This window comes from Delphinus delphis, chromosome 16 (genome assembly GCF_949987515.2).
Source record: "Delphinus delphis chromosome 16, mDelDel1.2, whole genome shotgun sequence".
NCBI lineage: Eukaryota > Metazoa > Chordata > Mammalia > Artiodactyla > Delphinidae > Delphinus > Delphinus delphis.
In genome coordinates this window covers 80,263,857-80,286,048 of record NC_082698.1, presented here as the reverse complement: position 1 = coordinate 80,286,048, position 22,192 = coordinate 80,263,857, and the positions used below count along the sequence as shown (strand labels likewise).

Genomic DNA, 22,192 nt, shown 5'->3' with positions numbered 1-22,192 from the left:
TCTGAAATGGAAACCAACACAGTTCATAAAAAATGAGTACCCTAAGAAAAGGATGATAATCAACAGAAAAGGTCGTTTTTTTCAGTTCTTTTTTTGTACCAAAGTACACTTGATTTACAATGTTGTGTTAGTTTCAGGTGTACAGCAAAGTGATTCAGTTATATATTCTTTTTCAGATTCTTTTCCCTTATAGGTTATTACAAAATATTGAGTATAGTTCCCTGTGCTATTCAGTAGATCCTTGTTGGAGAAAAGGTCTTTTTTGCCAACTCACTTCAATTTCATTATAATGTAACATTAAAATTATGCTACACATATCAAAATACTGCTGTCAGGCCAAGAAACTGCCATGAAAATAATTCTTACGAAAGATCAGAATTCAGCAAAAGACCTTAAATGACTTAATTTTTGAAAGGTATGTTATTTAATGTAATGCTGAGATAAATATTTAAATTTTACTATAAGTAAAAATATTTTCATTGACGATATGTAGGTCCTCGGTGAAGCTCAGTACAAGAAAAAATAAAATATTTATAGAAAATGTATAAGCCAATAAAACAGAAACAAATGGGGGAATTTAATCGCAGATTGAAAACATTTTCACCCCAAATTCATCTCTGATTGGCTCTAATCCAATGGAGAGGAACTCAGTTTTGAAAACTATTCGTCTTCATTCATTTGCTGAACAAATACTTCATGAGCCCCAGCCCCCTGTACATCTTCTATTTCTCTTTTTTTTTTTTTTTGATAATTGTGGTTAAAAAAATATATAATGTAAAATGCACCATCTTGACCATTTTGTAAGTATACATTTCAGTAGTGACAATAATCATATTGCAATAATCATATTGCAAGAGATCTCAAGAACTTTTTCATCTTGCAAAACCGAAACTGTCCACATCGAACACTGACACCCCCACTCTCTCCTCCCCCAGCCTGACAACCTCCTTCTATTTTCTGTCTCCAGGAATCTGATTCCTCAAGGGACCTCCTGTAAGTGGAATTATACAGTATTTGTCCTTTTCTGACTGGCTTACTTCATTTAGCATAGTGACCTCAAGATTCATCCACGTAGCAAGTCTCAGAATTTCCTTCCTTTTTAAAGCTGAATACAATTCCGGTGTATGGAGAGACCGCATATTGTTTATTCATTCATCTGCTGACAGACGCTGAGGTTGCTTCCCCTACCCCCTTGGTGGAATATTCGCTGTTCACAATCGTGAATGATGCTGCTGTGAACACGCACGTGCAAATATCCGTTCAAGTCCCTGCTGTAGGCTCTTTGGGATAAACATCTAAAAGTAGAATGGGTGGATTATTCTAGTTTGTATTTTTACTTGTTTGCTTTTGCCCTCCATTTTTCCCAGAAAGATTTTCGGTAGGCTCTGATTTCCTGTAGGCTGACTGACATAAAACACAGGAGACTGATAAGAAGGACCAAAATAAGAAAAGGGAGGAAGACAGCACAGAAGAGCAGCCATGGAGGGGATGCTGACTTGTAAAGGTCTCACACACCTCTCTCTGACTTGCAAAGTAGAAGGCTATACTTGGGCAGACTACATAATTTTTCCTTAATTCAGTGAAAGTCGCTGATGTCAAAATGCCTGGCATGCATGAGGGCAGCACACCTGCTTCATTGGAGACCACGTGGTACCCTCCAAGGAGGCTGACTTTACCATCTCTCTGTTCCCAGATGCTAATTCCCTGACTCAGCTATAGAGCACAGTTATTCAGACTATAAACGCAAAAGGCATTTCAAGGGAAAGTCGATCCATCGTGAAGGCAATATACAGGTTAGCAATATACGGATGGACTGGGCTGTGTTATTACAGGAAAGTTGAGATTTTAAGTGCTGTTTGTGTCTGGAATGCGACTCCAACAGAAAAGAGAGCTTCGTGGAAACTGCCTGCTGTCATGTCAGCAAGAACGGCATCTTCTTTTAATGACAATGAATTTGTGGTTTAGAGTAAACCTTCCCCCCAAAAGAGATCCTTTTCCCTCAGGCTCCGTGGATAAAGAGAGCAAGTAAGAAATACGTGTACAAGCTGAGCATGGTTCACCGTTCTGTGATGTGGGAATTCAGGTATGATGTGTAAACAGGTCAAGGATAAGCAACAGTGAAGGTGACAGCATTCTTTTGAATAGTAAGAAAAATACTCTCCTTCAGTGAGAGCAGTTTTAGGGAAGGTTGGTATAAAAAAATCACGGGAAGACTACGTCTACATTTTCTGCAAAACTTATTAAAGATTCTGGCATATTGTGCTATTTATTGCTGTTTAAATGGAAATCCTTGTTTAAGAAACATCTCAGAATTTAATGCCAAGAAAAAACGGTTTGATTTCTGTGTTAGTTTACTAGGGTTGCTACAACAAAGTACCACAGATGGGGCAGCTTAGACAGGAGAACTGTATATCCCCCAAGCTCCCTGAAACATTCAAGAGTTCCGTATACCTAATAAAAACTTTGATGATATTAATAATTGACACTGATTATTAAAGGCGTAATTTTGCCATCTTTAAACCTCACAGTAACTCTTCCACGTAGGTGTTATTATTCTGGAGGCCGAAAGCCCAAGATCAAGGTGTTGGTAGGAGTGGTTTCTTCTGAGGCCTCTCTCCTTGGCTGGCAGACGGCCGTCTTCTCCCTGTGTCTTCACATGGTTTCCCTCTATGTGTATCTGTGTCCTGATCTCCGCTTCTTCAAAGGACATCAGCCATACTGGATTAGGTTCTACCCTAATGACCTCATTTTAACTTAATCACCTCTTTAAAGGTCCTATTCCAAATACAGTCACATTCTGAAGTCATGGGGGTTACGATGGCAGCATATGAATTTTGAGGGAGCCCAAATCAGCCCATAACAACTTCCTTTATCAGAAAATGAGGTTCATCGAATTTCATTATTTGCTTTAAATAGCAAGGAAGCACAGGGCTCGATGTTTCAGTGAATCACAGCAATTATACTTAGCCTGTTTTCTGGTATAAATTTCAAATTCAAATTTTCTTTTCCCCCTGCACTGCGTGGCATGCAGGATCTTAGTTCCCTGACCAGGGATCAAACCCGAACCCCCTACAGTGGAAGCGCAGAGTCTTAACCACTGGACCACCAGGTAAGTCTCTCAAATTCAAAATTTTCTCATCGTTTTAATCATTCATTTATTCACTCATCCAACAAATATTTATTATGCAGGTTATATAAGCCAGATATGATATGTAATATAAGCTGAAAATCCAAAGAATAACAAGACAGAGTTTCTACCTTAAAGGGGTTTAGGAACTCCTGGGGAGTAGACAAGCCAACCAGCCTGTGTAACACGGTGACACACACATACACACAAGTATAAACATGTCTATATCTGCATCTATATACCCAGAAAGAGAGAGAGAAGTGAGCCATGGGAGCGAACAAGGTGATTACCCCCAGAAAGGAATAAAGGGGTCTAACGCAGAGCTCCTGGCAACCATCAGTGATGAAGGAGCTGGCAGGGGTGAGGACCCACAGTGGCGACTAAGGGGGGTTCCATATCTATGACTTAGGTAAACACAGAGACACACTAACCAAGAGGCCGGGTCTGTCTCTGATTCATTAATTAAGCCTCACCCAAGAACAGTCACATCACGCTGCCTGCAAGTCAGGCCTGCAAGTTTTATTCTACGATCAGAAGAAAGAGATTAGTAAAAGTAGGGGGACGGGGTGTAAACTGAACACAAGTCCTTTTTAAGAAACAAGATAATTGCATTTGCTCACCACCCCCCATATGGATCTGTACTGACAGCACAATACCAAGGTCCGTTTCGTGAACCTGAATTATCAAGAACAGCTTAAATAATGATCAGCATGTTCAGTTTAAGAAGGTACAGAGGGCTTCCCTGGTGGCACAGTGGTTGAGAGTCCACCTGCCGATGCAGGGGACTCGGGTTCGTGCCCTGGTCCGGGAAGATCCCACATGCCGCGAAGCGGCTGGGCCCTTGAGCCATGGCCGCTGAGCCTGCGCGTCCGGAGCCTGTGCTCCGCAACGGGAGAGGCCACAACAGTGAGAGGCCCGCATACCGCAAAAAAAAAAAGAAGGTACAGAAGTATATAGTACATTTCAGAAATAATCTTTGGTAGAATTAAAACATTAAGAATGTAAAGGGGACTTCCCTGGCAATTCAGTGGTTAAGACTTCGCCTTCCAGTGCAGGGGGTGCGGGGGTCGATTCCTGGTCGGGGAGCTAAGATTCCACGTGCGTGTGCCAAAAACACCAAAACAGAAAACAGAAGCAATATTGTAACAAATTCAATAAAGATTTAAAAAAAAAAAAGTGGTCTGCATCAAAAAAAAAATCTTTAGAAATAAAAAAATTTTTTAAAAAGAATGTAAAGGTCCATGCCCCTCCCCCAAGCTACCTGAAAAGATCTACTGTTCAAAATAATGGTACCCTTGCAGCAACATGGATGGACCTAGAGATGATCATACTAAGCGAAGTAAGTCAGAAGGAGAAAGACGAATACCATATGAGATCACTTCTATGTAGAATCTAAAATACGACACAAATGGACTTACCTACAAAACTGAAGTAGTGGTGAGGGTGTCCCAGGTGACACATGCTGCACTCGAGCAGCCGTGAAGAAGGGAGGGGGGGAGGGAGGGAGGAGGGGGGACGGGAAGTCTGCAGAGCCCTAAGGGATAGGGCTGGGTTTCGCTGGACTATCTAAGAATCAGCTCCTCCTGTTGTGGCTATCCCTGTGCCTCCACTCTCCAGGCAGTGAGCTCACCTGCAGGCCACACCCAGGTTATTTCTCTGCCACCTTCAACTCATCCTCCGCGTTTCGGCTGAGATCTCTCCTCACCGGGGAAGCCTTCCTGATCCCCTGCGTCCTGCCTGGGGCCTCCTGTGCGTCCCACAGCACCTGAGCCTGTCCTTATCGCAGGCTGCATCCTACAGAACTGAACTGGTTGACCAGTTATTACAGACTGCCTGAAGGCAGAGGCTCAGGCTCTTTCCCACTGTTTACCTCGCCCTCAGCACAGGGCTGAAGGTACAGTAAATCTTTACCAAATGTGTGTGGGATCATGACCAGGAAACCAACTTAATTTTTATTTTGTGGCCAAAACCTAACTGAATTCCCTGGTGACATCAATTAAACTTGGAAAACTAAATAGTAGAACTAAAGAATTCTTTTCGATATGAGACCTTTGTAAATATTTAGGGTCTATATAGGAGCCCGGATAGCAATCTTCATTTTCCCTCCTCTATACCTACCTAGAGTAAAACTTAAATTGTTTACAAATTCTACTTAAAATTAAGAAAGTTTAAAAAGTTGAAGTTCATCAATGAATTTGGTTAAGTGTTAAAGGGGAAACAATACATACATAAATTTAGGTTTTTTATATACTCATTTACATAATCATGCCACTTAACAGAATTTTAAATGTAAAATAAGGAGTAGTGTAACTCTTTCTGTTTTATCCATGCAATATTTACTTATCTCTGAGTTTCTGTTCTACCTGGGATGTTTTTCAGACGCTAAGTCAATGGATTTGCATCTCTGACAATCCGAAATTCCTAGTTTCCCTAGGATTCTGCCACCCACAGGATCTGAGACATTTGCATCTTCCCAAACTATCTGAATATTTTTATATAACCTTCCCCTCCTTGTGGGTTCAGTACTGATGTTCTGGAGACGGGGAAGGGTGGTAGGGAGCTGAAGCTTACCCAGGCCTGTCTCAGGAGAAGGCAAGTTTCTCAGAGAAAACCCACATTCTGCAGGGCCGCCCCTGCACTAAGGCTTGTGGTGGGAACTAGTACTGGCCGCCGTGGTGGGAACTAGTACTGGCCGCCCGTGGTGGGGCTGGACACAGGGCACGGAGTGCAGAGGGCGCAGCTGGGGTCTGAGCCCAGGGGAGCACACGCAGACATAGAAATGACTGGTGAACCGAAAGATACTGAGGGAGAGGGGGAGGCCGCAGAATGCAGGGTCCTCAGAGCTGGAGGCTAAAGGCAGGGTGGGAGACCCTAGCGCTGCACCCTAACTGGGCAGGACCACCCAGCATGCCCAGGGACCAGGCATCTGCTGGACCAGCCCTGCTCAGTCATCAGAGGCTCCCTCTCACCTCCACTCGCCTCCCGCCTCCCGGGGTGTTGGAAAGCTGAGGATGTCTTCAAAGGGAGGAGGGGTAGGAGAGACCCAATACACGAAAGGGAAGACAGCCCTGAAGACTGACCCTTTGAGTTAACTGAATGCTTATTCCTACCGAAGCTCCTTCAAGCCTGAGAGCACCGATTACCCTTCACTGGCTTTTTCAAGTCCTCCCTACGCAGCCCTCCCAACTCGTACCCAGTCAGCAAGAATAAAGACTCCAGAAAAACATGTGGTCAGTTAGAAGATAGCCCAACATTTTTTCTGCACACCTGAAAAATAGTGTAAAGATTCCTATCAAGCATCTTTTGGAAAAATTTGGTTAAGCACTCATGAAAACGTATATAAAACTATTATTTCTTTTTATAGGTGAGAGATTCTCTAGAAGAAATCAAAACATTGTCAGGAGGAAGGTAAACACAGCAATAAAGAAACTTCACACTAACTTGACAGTATCCCATCTATCACCCTCTTCCTTCAATCTGTACTTACTGAAATCCACCTTCCTTCAAGGTCTAGCCCAATGTCTCTTCTCCTAAGGAGCCTTCTCCATCCTCATTCTCCGAATGCCCTGATGGAATCTGGAGCTCTAAATTCATAACTGGTTGTATGTCTTTGCTCCCAAGTTATCTTTTCTTTGAATTCTTTGCTCTGTGTCCCACAGAGTCTCATTAAAGGTGTAGTGAATAAGTGAATGGACATCAGTAAGTTATCTCTTAGTAAAACAGTGCAAGGCTTCATCTTTTAAGCCCCTTGATGATCATGTCATTTGCTCCAAGAATAAAGTCTCTCTTCAAGCCAAGATTCTCTTTAAAAAATCTCTGCATGCTTAAAATATAAGGCTATAATAAATTAACAAAAATCCAGATATTTTCCAAACCATGGGGGGAAAAAATGCCATCCTAACCAAGTGAGCTCTCGTGGGATTTGTGCCTCCCGGCAACCAAAGATCAATGTAAATGAATTTCTAATGCTTTTGGAAGAGCAATTAAGACAGTAATAATCCCGTTAGCATGAACGGAAGGGTACCTGTTATCTAAGAGGTTTCTTTTCACATTTGTTCAGTAGACTACCACAAAGTGATATAGCCACAACCCAGCTGACGTAAAATTCAGGACAAGACTGGGCTAATTCTATTAGGGAATCCAACCTGGAGACGGGTTTCAGGATCCCTGCTTCTGGAACATTCACAAACGGTAATGCTGGGACGTACCCGTGGGGTTTCTGACTGGGTCCTCCGAGCCACCATCAGCAACAGCTGTTGTTGCAAGGCACTGACCACAGGGTCCCCTGAAGAAGGATCTTGACTCTCGGAAGTTGTGGTACTGGACGAGCTGCTCTGTATGTCTCTGAGGATGGGCAAAACAAATGCTTCGGTTACCTGGAAGTACCAGAAGTCATCTACTTATTACATGCAAACACAAGGGCAGCAGGGATCCTTAACGCAGGTCACGGGTAAGCCTCTGCCACCTTGCATGAGCCGTTCAGAGTCAAAAATTACGTGTGCCATGCCACCTTCAGGCAGAAGGGCTATCATCTTGCACACATTCGACACGGAACTCCAGTTTTATTCAATCATCCAAGAGGGTGTGCTTCAGTAGAGAGGAGGTCTCTCCCTGGCCTCTGGGGTAAATCCTGGTCATCCCACACCCATCATGGGAACTCCGACCACCCCGGCCAGCCCTGGCACAGGAGCGTAATGCTATTCTAAGAGGCTACCGCAGAGCAAAGGGAAGGCAGCTGTGGATAAGGAGGCTCACGAGCAAGTTTTTCTATTTCTTCTTTTTTTTTCAGTGTTTTTACCTTTAAAATTTTTTTTAATTTATTTATTTTTTATTGAAGTAGAGTTGATTTACAATGTTATGTTAGTTTCAGGTGTACCGCAACGTGATTCAGTTATATTGTAGACATATATGTATATGTATCTATTCTTTTTCAGATTCTTTTCCCATATACGTTACTGCAAAATACTGAGTAGAGCTCCCTGTGCTCTACAGTAGGTCCTTGCTGATTATCTATTTCATATATAGTAGTATGTATATGTTACTCCCAAATTCCTAATTTATCCCTCCCCCCTATCTTTCCCCTTTGGTAAACATAAGTCTGTTTTCTAAGTCTGTGAGTCTGTTTCTGTTTTGTAAATAAGTTCATTTGTATCATTTTTAGATTCCACATATAAGTGATGTCATATGATATTTGTCTTTCTCTTTCTGATTTACTTCACTTAGTATGATCATCTCTAGGTCCATCCACGTTGCTGCAAATGGCATTAGTTCCTTCTTTTCTATAGCTGAGTAATATTCCATTGTATATATGTACCAAATCTTCTTTATCCATTCGTCTGTTAATGGACATCCAGGCTGCTTCCATGTCCTGACTATTGTAAATAGAGCTGCAATGAACACTGGGGCGCATGCACCTTTTCGGATTATGGTTTTCTCTGCATATGTGCCCAAGAGTGGGATTGCTAGATCATAGGGTAGCTCTATTTTTAGTTTTTTAAGGAACTTCCATACTGTTTTTCCATCATGGCTGTACCAATTTACATTCCCACCAACAGTGTAGGAGGGTTCTACTTCTTAAAAGGTAACAAAAGTAAGAGACCATCTCTCTCCTGACCTTTATAGGCTATGTTTATCAAAAACCCTTGGAGCCGCAGCAGCGAAACTGCCATCGTGAGGGAGAAGCCCGAGGACAGCAGAGCTGAAAGACAGAAGGAAACTAGTTTCTTGATGACCAATCAACCCTGCACTGATCAAGCCTTTGGACTCCCTGTTTCTGAAATAACACATCTTATTATTGTTTCAAGCATTTTTCTTTTTTCTTTTAATATTTATTTAGTTAGTTAGTTGCACCAGGTCTTAGTTGCAGCACGCGGGCTCCTTAGTTGTGTTGCCGCGCAAGCCACCTCAAGAATGCAGACGTTGCACTAATGTCATCACCTTCCTTTTTTTATTGTTTTATTGAAGTATAGTTGATTCACAATGTTGTGTTAGTTCCTGATGTACAGCAAAGTGATTCAGTTATACATGATATTCTTTTTCACATTCTTTTCCAGTACGGTTTATTACAGGATTTTGAATATAGAACCCTGTGCTATATAGTAGGACCTTGCTGTTTATCTGTTTCATATATAGTAGTTTGCATCTGCTAATCCCAAACTCCCACTCCATCCCTCCCCCACCCCCTCTCCCCCTTGGCAACCACAAGTCTGTTCTCTGTGTCTGTGAGTCTGTTTCTGTTTCATACATAGGTTCACTTGTGTCATATTTTAGATTCCACATATAAGTGATATCATATGGTATTTGTCTTTCTCTGTCTTTGACTTACTTCACTTAGTATGATAATCTCTAGGTCCATCCATGTTGCTGCAAACGGCATTATTTTGTTCTTTTTCTTAAGGCTGAGTAGTAATACCTTCTGATTTCTAATCTCACGTTTCATTGCAAAGTTTCTAACAAGTTTTTAGACCCTTCTTTTTCCCAACTCCCTTCTACTGTATTCACAAATACACAAATGCTTATTCTACAGGAACAGTGTTTAAAATACGTCCACTATTCTCACATACGTGCTCACAAACACACAGATTTCTCTACATTTTTGAGACATTTATGGCTATTTGATGATACATTCAATAAAGGCCTCCTTCAATAACCGTTCAATAATGGTTTCTAAGTAAAGAACCACTTAGGAAACATCGTACATTAACACCAGGGTTTGAGAAATGAGTCAGGTGGGATAAGCACATGGATTTTGAAAACTTAAAAATCCTATCCTTCCATTATTTGTATGATTGTTCCATAAAGAGTGCTTCTGCTTCCTGACCATACTAGTGGTGTAATGTGTGTCACTAAGAGAGAAAAAAATTTAGATTTATAAAGACAGTGTTCATTCAAGCTTTTGTACTTTGTACAGAAACCTCTGAGGACTGTAATTCTGTCATTTCATAGCTAAATACAATAGGATCGAAAACATCTTGTTAATACAAATTTAGAGAAACCTAAAACTCAGCAAATGCCAGAACTTCACTAAAACCAAAAGACTGATCTGACTTCACTGTAGGTAATGCAGGTGATGACCGTAAATAGGCAGGAGCAGTATGGAAATGGGAGAAAATCTAGGCAGTGTACAGCGCCCTCTATTGCCAACTGAAATAAACTAAGAACAGACTACTGTGGAAGGTGTAACAAAGTTATTTCAGAGCAACCTTCCTCCTGCCAGGGCCTCCTGGCAGGAAAAATGGTCCAAAAGGAAGTGTCAATACAGCTGAATTTTTTGCATGTTTGTTTTTGTTTTGTTTTGTTTTGGTTTTTGCGGTACGTGGGCCTCTCACTGTTGTGGCCTCTCCCGCTGCGGAGCACAGGCTCCGGACGCGCAGGCCCAGCGGCCATGGCTCATGGGCCCAGCCGCTCCACGGCATGTGGGATCCTCCCGGACCGGGGCACAAACCCGTGTCCCCTGCATCGGCAGGCGGACTCTCAGCCACTGCACCACCAGGGAAGTCCCAGAAAGATTCTTTCCTGAGCTTTATGACTGGTATGTCCTCACCAGAAAACCTGTCTTGTCATGTGTATATGGGCTTCCTATTTGGCCAGGAGGAGACGTGTAACGCTGCTTCCAGAGGATAAAGAGATTTATCTTCTTCGTGTCGCATAGTTTTCTGGGGTCCTAATGTTGAAGCTGTAATCCACGGGCGCCAGCTTGTCCACTCAGGAACCAAAGAGGCTATGATGTCACAGAAATCACTCCGTGGACAGAGCTCTTCCTATACCTACCCTCCAAGAACTCCCGCCCATCTTCCTTTTCTTGTATCTCTCTCAGACCATCTGCTACTTATTCTCCTGAGAGAATAGTAGTTATTCTATGGGCTGTGAGCTCAAGGATCATCCAGAAAGTCTCTGTTGGGGGGAGGGATACATTAGGAGTTGGGGAGTAACAGATACACACTACTGTATATAAAACAGATAAGCAGGGCTTCCCTGGTGGCGCAGTGGTTGAGAGTCCGCCTGCCGATGCAGGGGACGCGGGTTCGTGCCCCGGTCCGGGAAGATCCTACATGATGCGGAGCGGCTGGGCCCGTGAGCCATGGCCGCTGAGCCTGCGCGTCCAGAGCCTGTGCCCCGCAATGGGAGAGGCCACAACAGTGAGAGGCCCGTGTACCGCAAAAAAAAAAAAAAAACACAGATAAGCAACAAGGACCTACCACACAGCACAGGGAACTCTACTCAATATTTTATAATAACCTATATGGGAAAAGAATCTGGAAAAGAATATATATGTATAACTGAATCACTTTGCTGTCCACCTGAAATTAGCACAACCTTGTAAATCAACCATACTTCAATTAAAAAAAAAAAATCTCAAAAAATAGTCTCTGTTTCACTAACTTAAGGCTGGAGATTTCCCCCCATATTAATAAATATAATGTGAAAGTGCTACGTTTCAAGAGACATTTCTTCCTCTTAAATAGCGATGGAAATGGAAATCTTCCAACCCTGTAGTAATCACACTCTGACTACAATAGAGCAGCAGTTGCACATCTGGCCTTGGTTTTCTTGCTCTCTGGTTTATCTCTGGACAACTAGTTTGGTTCAGAGCTAGAGCAGAGATAAGTTTATTTAAACGAGATCGAATCCAGAGCAACAGCAGAAATAGTGATTAATGGTGGAAACTACAAAAAGAGCAGTCACTAGAAGGAAATAAAGATGGACCAGGGGCCAGAATGGTGCACTTTCTTATGGACAGAGCTGGGTCTCAAAGTCACAGTGACCCCATTGCGCTATATTGCTCTCCCCAGGTCTTCACTCATCTAAGCTTCTGTAAGCAACAAATAACTGAAATGCATGTGCTGCTGCGTTTTCCCATTGATGTGGAAAGAAATCCTTGAAATTCTTCATCTTCCCCGGATCTCAAAACTTACAATCCACCCTCCCGAGGAAGAGGGCCTCTCTTTTTCTGCCTGTCCTTCCTGGTTTCCCAGGCTTACTCGGGGGCCATGGAAACAAGCCACCCAGTGGAGCAAGCCTAGAGATGAAAATCCAGCCATGTGTTCAATATGTGGGATATTTAAATAAAGCAGCACTGTTTTGGAAACTATAACCTGTTATTTAGAATTTGAACAGGGATTCTTGTTTTAAAGCCTGCAAACAATTCTTTTATAGGACAGCAAGATTCGTCTGTGCCTTTGAGAAAAAGGGAACACCAGCCTGGGAGCTTGTGAGGGCCTCCAGCACGGGATCTGACTGCCATCATGTGGCAGCCAGGGCTGTGACCACAGGGACAGAATCCCACCACGCGGCAGGCCTCTTCCCAGGGATTCAGAGAACGTGCCTCGGAGAACAGAAGTCTTTCTAGAGTCAACCTCATAAACTCTCCATCCTTATGACTCTGTGCCTGGATGAAAGTTTAATCTCTCTAGTGTGTCTAAGAAAACAAAGCAGGACTACAGTGAAAGGATCTGATAGTAACAACTGGAAAACAAGAGAGAGGACACAGGCATATGGACAGCAGGAACTCTGCAGAGGCACATCCCTGCATGGTCACCTGCTTTTTTCCAGATACTTCCACCTCTATGTGGGTGATCAAAGGCACCAAGAATCCCCGGAAGTTTTTTAATTAACTCAGTAACACACACCTCTATCATGCAAATCAACAGAGTGAGACAGCTACATACATATTCTCAAATATTTATCGTTGGAGTTGACGTTTTCAACTCACGCTTGAACGGTACACAGAACTGGGCATATCTGATATTGGGAGAATTCACAACCTTTTGTATTTTGCACACCTAATTGACTAACATCCACGCCCCACGTTCTGGCTGAGCTACTGCAAACCAGGAATCACTATTTCTTCTGACTAACGTTAAGAAGAAGGTCTAAGAGAGGTGATTATTTTTTACAATTTTCTGCCTGCTTACCTTCTTTGAGATCCAGGTACACACGTAAGCACGGTGGCTTTAAAGGGCTTTCCTGAGAGCTGATCCCAGTAAGTAACAGAGGCTTTACTGAGACCAGGGTCAGAGAGGCTACTAATAATAATGTCAACAAAAATGTCAGAACTCTGAGAAGGCCATAAAGATTAAGTACACCTCAGTCCACCTCTGGAATATAGTACCTAATGGGTTTAGAGGTTAGAGTAGCTTTCAAAAATAAGCCTAATTTATAACCATAACAATATCTGTTTCGATATGTACTGTAACGATTCATAAACAAATAGAAGCCCAAAATAAGTGAATCCGGACAAATAAGTAGATGATTACCCATGTAATCTACTCTACTCTTTAAATAGAAACAATTGAGGTACAAAAATCCCCCAGTAAAAACCCTGTAAACTAAACTTGCTCCGGAATGAGTCTTTCCATTCAGTAGCCTACCAAACCTATGTTATGAGGAACAGATACTCAAAATGAATATAAATACTATGTCTTTCCATAGGATTTCACTGGAGAGCAGACAATATGCATTTAAAAACAATTTTCATGTGCATCTTCATGAGATTGCTTATGACACTAGAAAAGGTTTTCTAATACTAAAGCATGGTTATATATCTTTTACAAGAGAAAGCTCTTCTATGTTACTTGGAAGAATTTATAGACGAAAGACAGGTAAATCGTTGCTGAACAAAGAACAGAAACGATCAAGCTTTCATTGCAAGACCTCCAGGGGAAATAACAAAAGGCCACTCTGCAGTGAACCCTTCAGACACAAAACGCACTTCAACTTCTAGGCAGCTTCACCTTCAACCTCCTAGGCAGACGGCCTACTTCAACTTTGATTTTCTGGGTAGATGAGCTCATCGTAGGCTCTGAGCTGCTGAATCAGTCCTGTGTCCCGGGTAATGAATTTATCCTCCGAAATTTTTTTAAGTAGCAATTCTGCAACTCAAGCCATAATTCCCTTATTCTAGTTTCTGAGGAAAGCAGAACTAGATAAGATAGTGTTACCAAAGGTACCTGCTTTCTGGACAGTTATTGTACAACCAGAAAATACTGCCTATATTTCTTCAGCAGTCAATGAGAAATGTATTGGTTCCCACAATGACAGAGAGGCCAAGGAGGGAAATTCGTTTCCTCTCCTGGTTTCCTCCAGGAATCCCCAAAGAGACATGGAAGTTACACTGCAAACCATTCCCTATTCATACTTGGGAGTTAGGGATATAAAACTGTCACATGGCAACTGGGCTTAACAATGGCGAAGAGGAATGGTGTTCCTGCCAATAGTAAGAATCAGTGGTTTAATGGCTAGTTAGGGGCAATCCTAGCCACTGAAGTCGCCTCAGAGGGAAAAGGCTGCTTTTCTAATATCTTCCATGGCTGAAGGGCTTAGAAACTGCCCCAACTAGGAATCCTTCCAAGTTCAAAATCAAAGTTTATGTTTACTACAGTAGAAGAACTCTAAATGTAATGGCATTAAAAGCCAGAAATAAAATAGTAAACTACCTTCTGTAAACCTGCCACAGAGGCCAAAATGTTCCAACACAGCAGGCTGACAAGGAGAATACAAAGTACTGAACCACCTTAAATTCTCGTAAAGTGACTCAGAAAAGCGCTAGAGGAAAGGCTTCCCTTGGCCTTTTGCTCTTTTGCTGTATGAAGTCATGGCGAACTTCAGCCACTGTCCTACTGCTTCTGTTTGGAGGCAGTTTAACAATAGCTAACATCTTCTCAGCGCCCCCTATGAGAGGTACTGTGCTAAGCGCCGCGTATACTATTACATTTCGCTTTCAAGGCCGCCCACTGAACTTATTACTAGTATTATTTCCATCTATGCATTAGAAAACCGGTGCTTAAGGTGGTTAAGTAAACCTGCTCAACGTCAAACCGAAAGTTACTCTTCGTGCAGGAACGGGAACCTGGGCCAGTCCAAGGCGAAAGCTCAAGTTCACGCCACAGGACACGACCCTTCTGATGTCAGGGAAGTGTGGACCCCAATGTCAGCTTTTCCATCACAGTTGCCTCCCATGTGGACAGAGAGAATTGCTTCCTCCTCATTGAATGGAACACGGGACTGGAGAACCTAATTGGAGACTCAACCTTGATTTCTACGGTGAGGGGTTAAAAATGACCCCTAGCCATGACCACTTTTCTTTAGAAAAGAACAATCTGGAAGAAGAGCTGGGAGTGTCCTGCATCTGGGAGAATGTGGTAAGCACTCCTCTGATGACAGCATGGAGGGATGGATTTATTGCCAGGGTAGGGGCAAGGGAAAGATGGATAAAAGAGGCAGATGGTAATGTGTGCTTTGAAGGAAGAGAACTCCAGAAGGTAGATGTGAGTGGAGAAGGGCGTTCTAGGCAAAGAAGGGCAGACCCCAGGAAGAGGAAGGGCTGAAGGTCGGTTCCACGGGCCTCAGGGGGAGGAGAGGTGAGGCAGGGGCTGCGAAGGGGGCCTGGAGGAGCGGGGGGGCCGCATAAGGGCACCCCGAGATCACATGTGTTAGCAAGGGGGCTGCTCCACCCTGGTCTCAGAGTACCAGGTGAGGGCCCGGGCTTAGGGAGCCCACAGGCCGTGGCCAGCCACAAAGATGCCATCTGTGGCCTGTGGCATTTCAAAAAAAATTAAAATCGACAACATCAAACAAAATAGATTTTTACAGATACATGGGCATTTCTAGCTCCTTGTGGAAAGACCTGGAAAATCTGCTCACCCAGGCCTCCCAAGCTGGAATAAGCACCCTGAAGATAAGAAGTAGCAGCCCTCTGAGGGCAGGACAAATACCCTCCAAAGGACTCAGCACCCAACATCCCTAGCATTCAACCCTGGGCCCACTTCACCTGACTGGGCGCCAGGGAACTGAGGCTGCAGCCCCTGCTGGGGGGACAGTGCAGGGGGTGGGATTTAAGTGTCCCCTGTTCACTTACTTAGGTACTGAGGTTGGGCCTGTTTCTTCATCAGTCTTAGTTTCCTTTTCTGTCAAATGGAGTGAATATCACCTACCTCTGTTTTGTCGGGCGGATGAAATGGGGTAATTTAATAGTTAGCACAGCGCTTACTGCAAAATACATCTTTAGTAAGCGATGGCTGCTGCCACCGTAACTATGACAGGAAAACACTTCCTTCAGGGCCAGGAACTGCCAGGACGTTGCTTCCCTCAGAAAGGCACACTGGAACGCAGGTGTAAGGTGTTGAGTGCCCTGGCCCTTCCACGTTACAAATTCCTGACCCGCTGTCACTGCACTCGATCAACTGTGTGCTGCTCTGATGTGTCTTTACCTCCAGCATTAAAGAAACAGATGGGGCTTCCCTGGTGGCTCAGTGGTTAAGAATCCGCCTGCCAATGCAGGGGACACAGGTTCGAGCCCGGGTCCGGGAAGATCCCACATGCCGTGGAGCAACTAAGCCCCTGCGCCACAACTACTGAGCCTGCGCTCTAGAGCCCGTGAGCCACAACTACTGAGCCCACGAGCCACAACTACTGAAGCCTGTGTGCCTAGAGCCCGTGCTCCACAAGACAAGCCACTGCAATAAGGAGCCCGTGCACAGCAACAAAGAGTAGCCCCCGCTCGCCGCAACTAGAGGAAGCCTGCACATGGCAACAAAGACCCAACGCAGCCAAAAATAAAATAAAATTAAAAATTAAAAAAAAAAAGTAACAGATGACACACGCACACAGGTATGTTAATGCAGGGATTAATATATTCAAATTCAACCAGCTCGCTTGCTGTCATCCTATTTTAGCACAAGTTTTCTTTCATACAACCAATTCGAAAATACCCAAACCGTCACTACAACACGTGCTCCCATGGAAGCCAAGGCTTACTACAAATCCAAAGAAATTAGCCTCCCGTGCATGGGTGGCATGGCTTTCAACATCTCTGAGTCTGGAGGAGTGTGAGGCTGTTGGAATATCTACCATAAGCCTGTCAGACAGCAGCTGAAATCCAGAAGATCATCTGACTCTACAGAGGACTGAGCCATTTTTTCTGAGCATGAATTAAACAGATGGCGTCCCCGTAAGTGCTTTTCCAGAACCGCCCCGGGAACAGCTTCAACACTATAATTTTGCTAAGTGAAGTGACTCGAGTTTTGTGCTCGAGCATCAAACAGGAAGCACCATACATCTCCTATGACCAAATGGGCCACTGAAAGGCCACGGTACTCCAGAACAAAGTCCCCTCGAAAGGACTAACTTATTTCAAAGAGTAATAGAACAGAGGACATGTATATTCTCAAGTAATAGTCTAGACATATAGTAGCAGACGGGTATATTATTTTTTTATCTTGAGGCACAAGAAAGAGATGTGCGTGGCTATGGGCCATTCTTTCCTAGAACTCTTAACGCCAATGCCCTGTCAAACTACCTTGGGGAAAGAGCAGGGAGTCAGGCACTTAGAACTTAGCATGTGGTGCTGGTGGGCCAAGACCCTGTCCATCGGAACGTTCACATACAAGAAATGTAAGAGACAGACAGGGACATTTATAAAAGAAAGCTGCTTTTATAAAATTTGATTGTTATTCTCTTTAAAGAAGCACAGTCATTAATTCAATTGTCATTTAACCCAGAAGGAGGGCCCCAGGTGTCATCTGCCGATGTTTGTCGCCCGGCATCCATCCACCCAACTCCAAATTTCCCACTGAAGAGCTGCCCCCATGCATTCTCAGAGGGAACCTGTCCAGCTCTGTGTATGAACACAGACGCCAGCCAAGTACGTGCCTTGGTAATCGGGCTCAGGGTTCCAGGTGGCCCAGTCAGAACGAAGGAGATACAGAGTGAGACTTAAATTGGGGTTTATGGGAAAGAAGCGTCTCATCCCCAGTGGACATGACTGAGAGAAGACGTAAGTGGGGCTGCTGCAGACATCTTTTGACTGTCAGGGTGAACTGTTTGAGAGTGATGTCAAAACAGAGCAACGGGAGGGGTGACGGAGAAAGAGAAAGCCATCTACCCAAGACATCTCCGTTACCTGGCCTCCAAATTCCCATTTCGGTGAAGCCTGTTGGACTTGGATTTCTCTCGTGTGTAACAGAAAGGGTCTAACTGTTCTATGTACATGAAGAGGCAGATCTAGGGACGTAATGGCATTCTGGGACTCCTCTAAGCCACAGGGCTTGACAGGAAAACTCGGCACAAACACATTCGGTGTCGTCCAGCAGTGCCCAAACCTACCCTGGGCAACAGCTCTTTCACCAGAGTGAATGCACCGTGGCAAAGCCAAGCCCAGGCAGGTCTCGAAATGGAGGGCAAGTTAAACGAAAAAGAGCTCTAACGTGGGAAAGAAATGCAGAGGAAACCAAAGAAAGCAGAGTTGGAGGAAAACTAATAAAGAGAGAGCAATTAAGGGGAGAAAGTGAGTTAATGGTGTCTCTTGGTGAGGCACGGTCTAAGGAAGCGGGACTTATTGAAAACCCTACAGGCACTCTCTTTCATTCTTATCTGCACACTGTGTATTTTTCGTTTTTTAAGGCTCTGGATATGTGGTCTTATTCTAACTGGCATTACCGGCAAAAGCAGTTCAAGTATTTTCCTCGGGGAAAAGTGTAGTCCATTTATCTGGGAAAATAAACATGAAAAAGCCATGTAAATTTATTTGGGGATAAAATAGGAGGCGTGTTTTTGTTCCAAATTTAGTTTAAAAACACTACAGCTTTCAGCTGAGGATTGTAGAATAACAGGACAGCTTTTCAAGCTGTGCTCTCATGTCATTATTTTGTGTGAAGAAAGCTGCCACCTTAGATGACTGAACTCATCAAACCACTGTAACAAAATGTCTCAGAGGCTGGAACTAAGATGGGGGTGGCAGCCTGCTCTCTCCTCTTGGGTCTCCGTTGGCATGAGTGCTTTGCATGCTTTCTGGCTGGAGAAGGAGAATTTTGTTGTGTCTGTTTTGATTGGAACTTGGGTACCTGAGGGAGACAGAGGAAGAGTGGAAGGCATGTGGGTGATGGAGGCGGTGCCCGTCTCTCCCCAGGACTGGACCCGATTCTGGACCCGAGCAGGCTGCTTCAGGGTTGGCGCCCAGGTGGGGTGGTGAGGCCAGGAGAGCTATCACCTAGCGCACCCATCAGATCTACCGTGACGGCTGACACCAGCATTCCCGAGAAGGTGAGAAGCAGCAGGGGCGACCAGAGGACACCCTAAAAGGCTGCCACATGCCAGAATCCCACCTGGAGGCCAGACTGCAGGGGCAAGAACAGACTTTGTTCTAGGCACACTGGAACAGGCAAGGAAAGGAAACTTTGGTAAGGAAACTTTGACCTTAGGAAGGAACACTGCACCCCAGAATCTGGAAGTAGGGTTCCTGTAACTCCCTTGAGTTACACGCCTCCCTTCTCCAGATGTGAAGCCTAAGGCATCCCCGTGACATGACACAAGTCTTCCGTACATCCTCAAATAGGCGTACACCTCTAGAGAAATGTACATGAAAAGTCTCCTCCCTCACTCAGAGCAAGCCACTGAGGCACGGCCCTGTGGGTTATCCTCAAAGAATCCTGAAGTCCAGGACGAAGGATGAATTCGGTCCACCAATGATGAGATTTAGAGCTTGCCCAACGCCACCGTGAATCCACGTACGTTCTGGATACGCAAGCGGATTCAATATCAACTTAATTAACGTGATCAGGAAAGTTACTCAACACACGCTAAAGGAGAAGAGAAAGGATGTTTAGATCATCTATCTACAAAAGAGCTTGTCGGCGCAGACGAGAACTAACCACATCTCTAGTCCGTTCCTTGAGACGAGTTTAATAACGTGTTCTTGAGCTGCATCACCACCTTTCCTTTAATTGTTTGCACAGGTCTCCCCTCTATTTATGCCTACGTGTTATATTCATTTTTGGAAGTGGCTACTATGAAAGTGGTTCTGTTTATTTTCAATTATTCTACAATATCTGATTTTCTTTTTCTTTCACGTGAAACCCACATGCTTTGCCGCCTACAGACGGATTATCACCTTCATTCTACACCAGGATCTTCACTTCATTTACACTCAGAGTCAGTTGCGTGTAAGTTGCTGGGGGCAGCAACGCGACACCTTCCCCAACCTGAGAACAAGCCCCACTTACCCAGCGTGAGAGAAGCCGTCATAATTTGATGGCTGATGCTGGAAAGGGCCTTCTTTCTGATTTCCAGACTTTAAGTAACAGGATTTAATTTCCCCTGCAAAATTTCGGCAAAGAAGATTACACAGTTATTCGTATATGATCATTTCCGCGTATACTTTTTCCAAGTTAGAGAGAACTCATTTTGGACTATTTTAATGATAATTGTTGGTAGACTAGGTCCATTCTTTGTATTTCTCCATAGAATGTGTAACTTAGCTAAGAAAATCGTGACGTACCTCTCTGATAATATGCTTAGACAAGTTTGACTCAGTTACTTACTTTTCATTGAAGTATAGTTGATTCACGGTGTTGTGTTAGTTTCAGGTGTACAGCAAAGGGAATCAGTTATATATATATATATATATATATATATATATATATATATATATATATACATTCTTTTTCAGATTCTTTTCCATTATAGCTTATTACAAGATATTGAATATAGTTCCCTGTGCTATACAGTAGGTCCTTGTTGTCTATCTATTTTATGTATAATAGTGTGAATCTGTTAATCCCAAACTCCCAATTTATCCCTCCCCGCTTTCCCACTTTGGTAACCATAAGTTTGTTTTCTATGTCTGTGAGTTTGTTTCTGTTCATTTGTGCCATTTTTTAAGATTCCACATCTAAGTGATATCACATGACTCAGTTACTTATTACTTAATTGCTTTTCATCGATTTATTTGTACCATTTCTAATCCCCTTCTGCGTATTCTTTTCAGTGCATTTCTTCTGTATATTCTCTTCACGTGTCAGGATGATCTGTGTATGCTGTAACTGGGTTTTGTTTTGTTTTGTTTGTATCATGTGCAGAAGAGGCTTATTAAGGGTGTGGTTTTGATCAGTGGACCACAAGGGGCCATCCCAACCTTTGAATTTGCAGATGAGCATTGGCACAGCTGCTGACTGGTATGTCAGCCTGGTGATGAGGAAAAGCAAGAGATGGAATTAATTTGTGGAGCTAAATTAGCCTGCGAAAGTGGTTCAGGGTACTGAGGTGTGAAAAGCAGTTCACTTTGTAAATGTAAACGGTCTCTCCCCAGAAGAGGTTTTGGGTGACAGGGAAGCATAATTAACCTTGTCTGTTATGAGCAGCTGCAATGTAGGCTGTAGTGCTGGACCTCAACTTCAAGGTTGTACCCCCAAAAGAAACATTCACAGTGACAACCAACGGCCCCTCTGGAGGCTTTGATAGAAGTGCTACTGTCGTTCTTCATAATGTAAAAGTCTCTTTGTATTTCTGCAGATGCAGAAGCACTTCAAACTATAAACCGCTGATCTATATAGAGAGGGTAATATATCATTTATTATCCAAACCAGGATCCTTGTGAGAGTAGAATAATAAGTTTACATTGATCTATAAGGGACTTAACCCAAGACCCGACCTACAAAAACTAAGACCTATATCCCTTATCTAAGGAACCTTGAATTTGCCTTTTAATGGTTCTTCCTTCCTTTCCTTCTTTCTCTTTCTTTCTTTCTTGTTCTTTCTTCCTTCCGTCCTTCCTTTCTATTACTTTTTAAAATCTTTTTTATAACAAGGTATTAAAAATATATCAGGGTCAGATTTTCAACATATATCCAATGAATATTTCTTAGGTAGTGGGCATTACCTTCCCAAAGTTTACAACTGTGAGGGAGAAAATGTCACTAATCAAATTATTATAAGTCAATAAACAATTAGAAGCTGTAACAGTCTCAAAGAAGGAAAAGGATAGGGTGTTAGGAAAGCAAAAGAGCAGAAGAACCTGATTAAACCTGGGAAATCCAGGAAAGGTTTTCCTGAAGAACTTTCTTTAGAACTGAGATCCGAAGGATAAATGGCACAATGTGGGCACAGGGACACGGTTATGTGCAAAGGCCCTGAGGCAGGAGGGCGCACACTCTGTTCTAAGAACATTATGTGTGAGCAAGCAGAACTAAGCCTTCCTCTTCCAGTCTAGTACAGGTATCCCCCGCTTTTTTAAGTTCGCTTCACGCCACCTCATTTTTTACGAAAGACCTACCTTAGTACATGTTTTTGCTA

At 43.4% G+C, this 22,192-nt stretch overlaps 1 protein-coding gene across 2 annotated transcripts in view; it reads right to left on the bottom strand.

The window, feature by feature from the left end:
* Positions 1-22,192, bottom strand: part of PCNX2 (pecanex 2) — a 274,216-nt gene that overhangs the window by 214,786 nt on the left and 37,238 nt on the right. For both annotated transcript variants that reach the window (XM_060035057.1, XM_060035058.1), the window contains exons 8-9: positions 20,125-20,218; positions 7,336-7,471 (exon numbers count right to left, since the gene is read on the bottom strand). In XM_060035057.1, the coding sequence (XP_059891040.1) occupies positions 7,336-7,471; positions 20,125-20,218 (230 nt within the window). The remainder of the gene's footprint in view (positions 1-7,335; positions 7,472-20,124; positions 20,219-22,192) is intronic.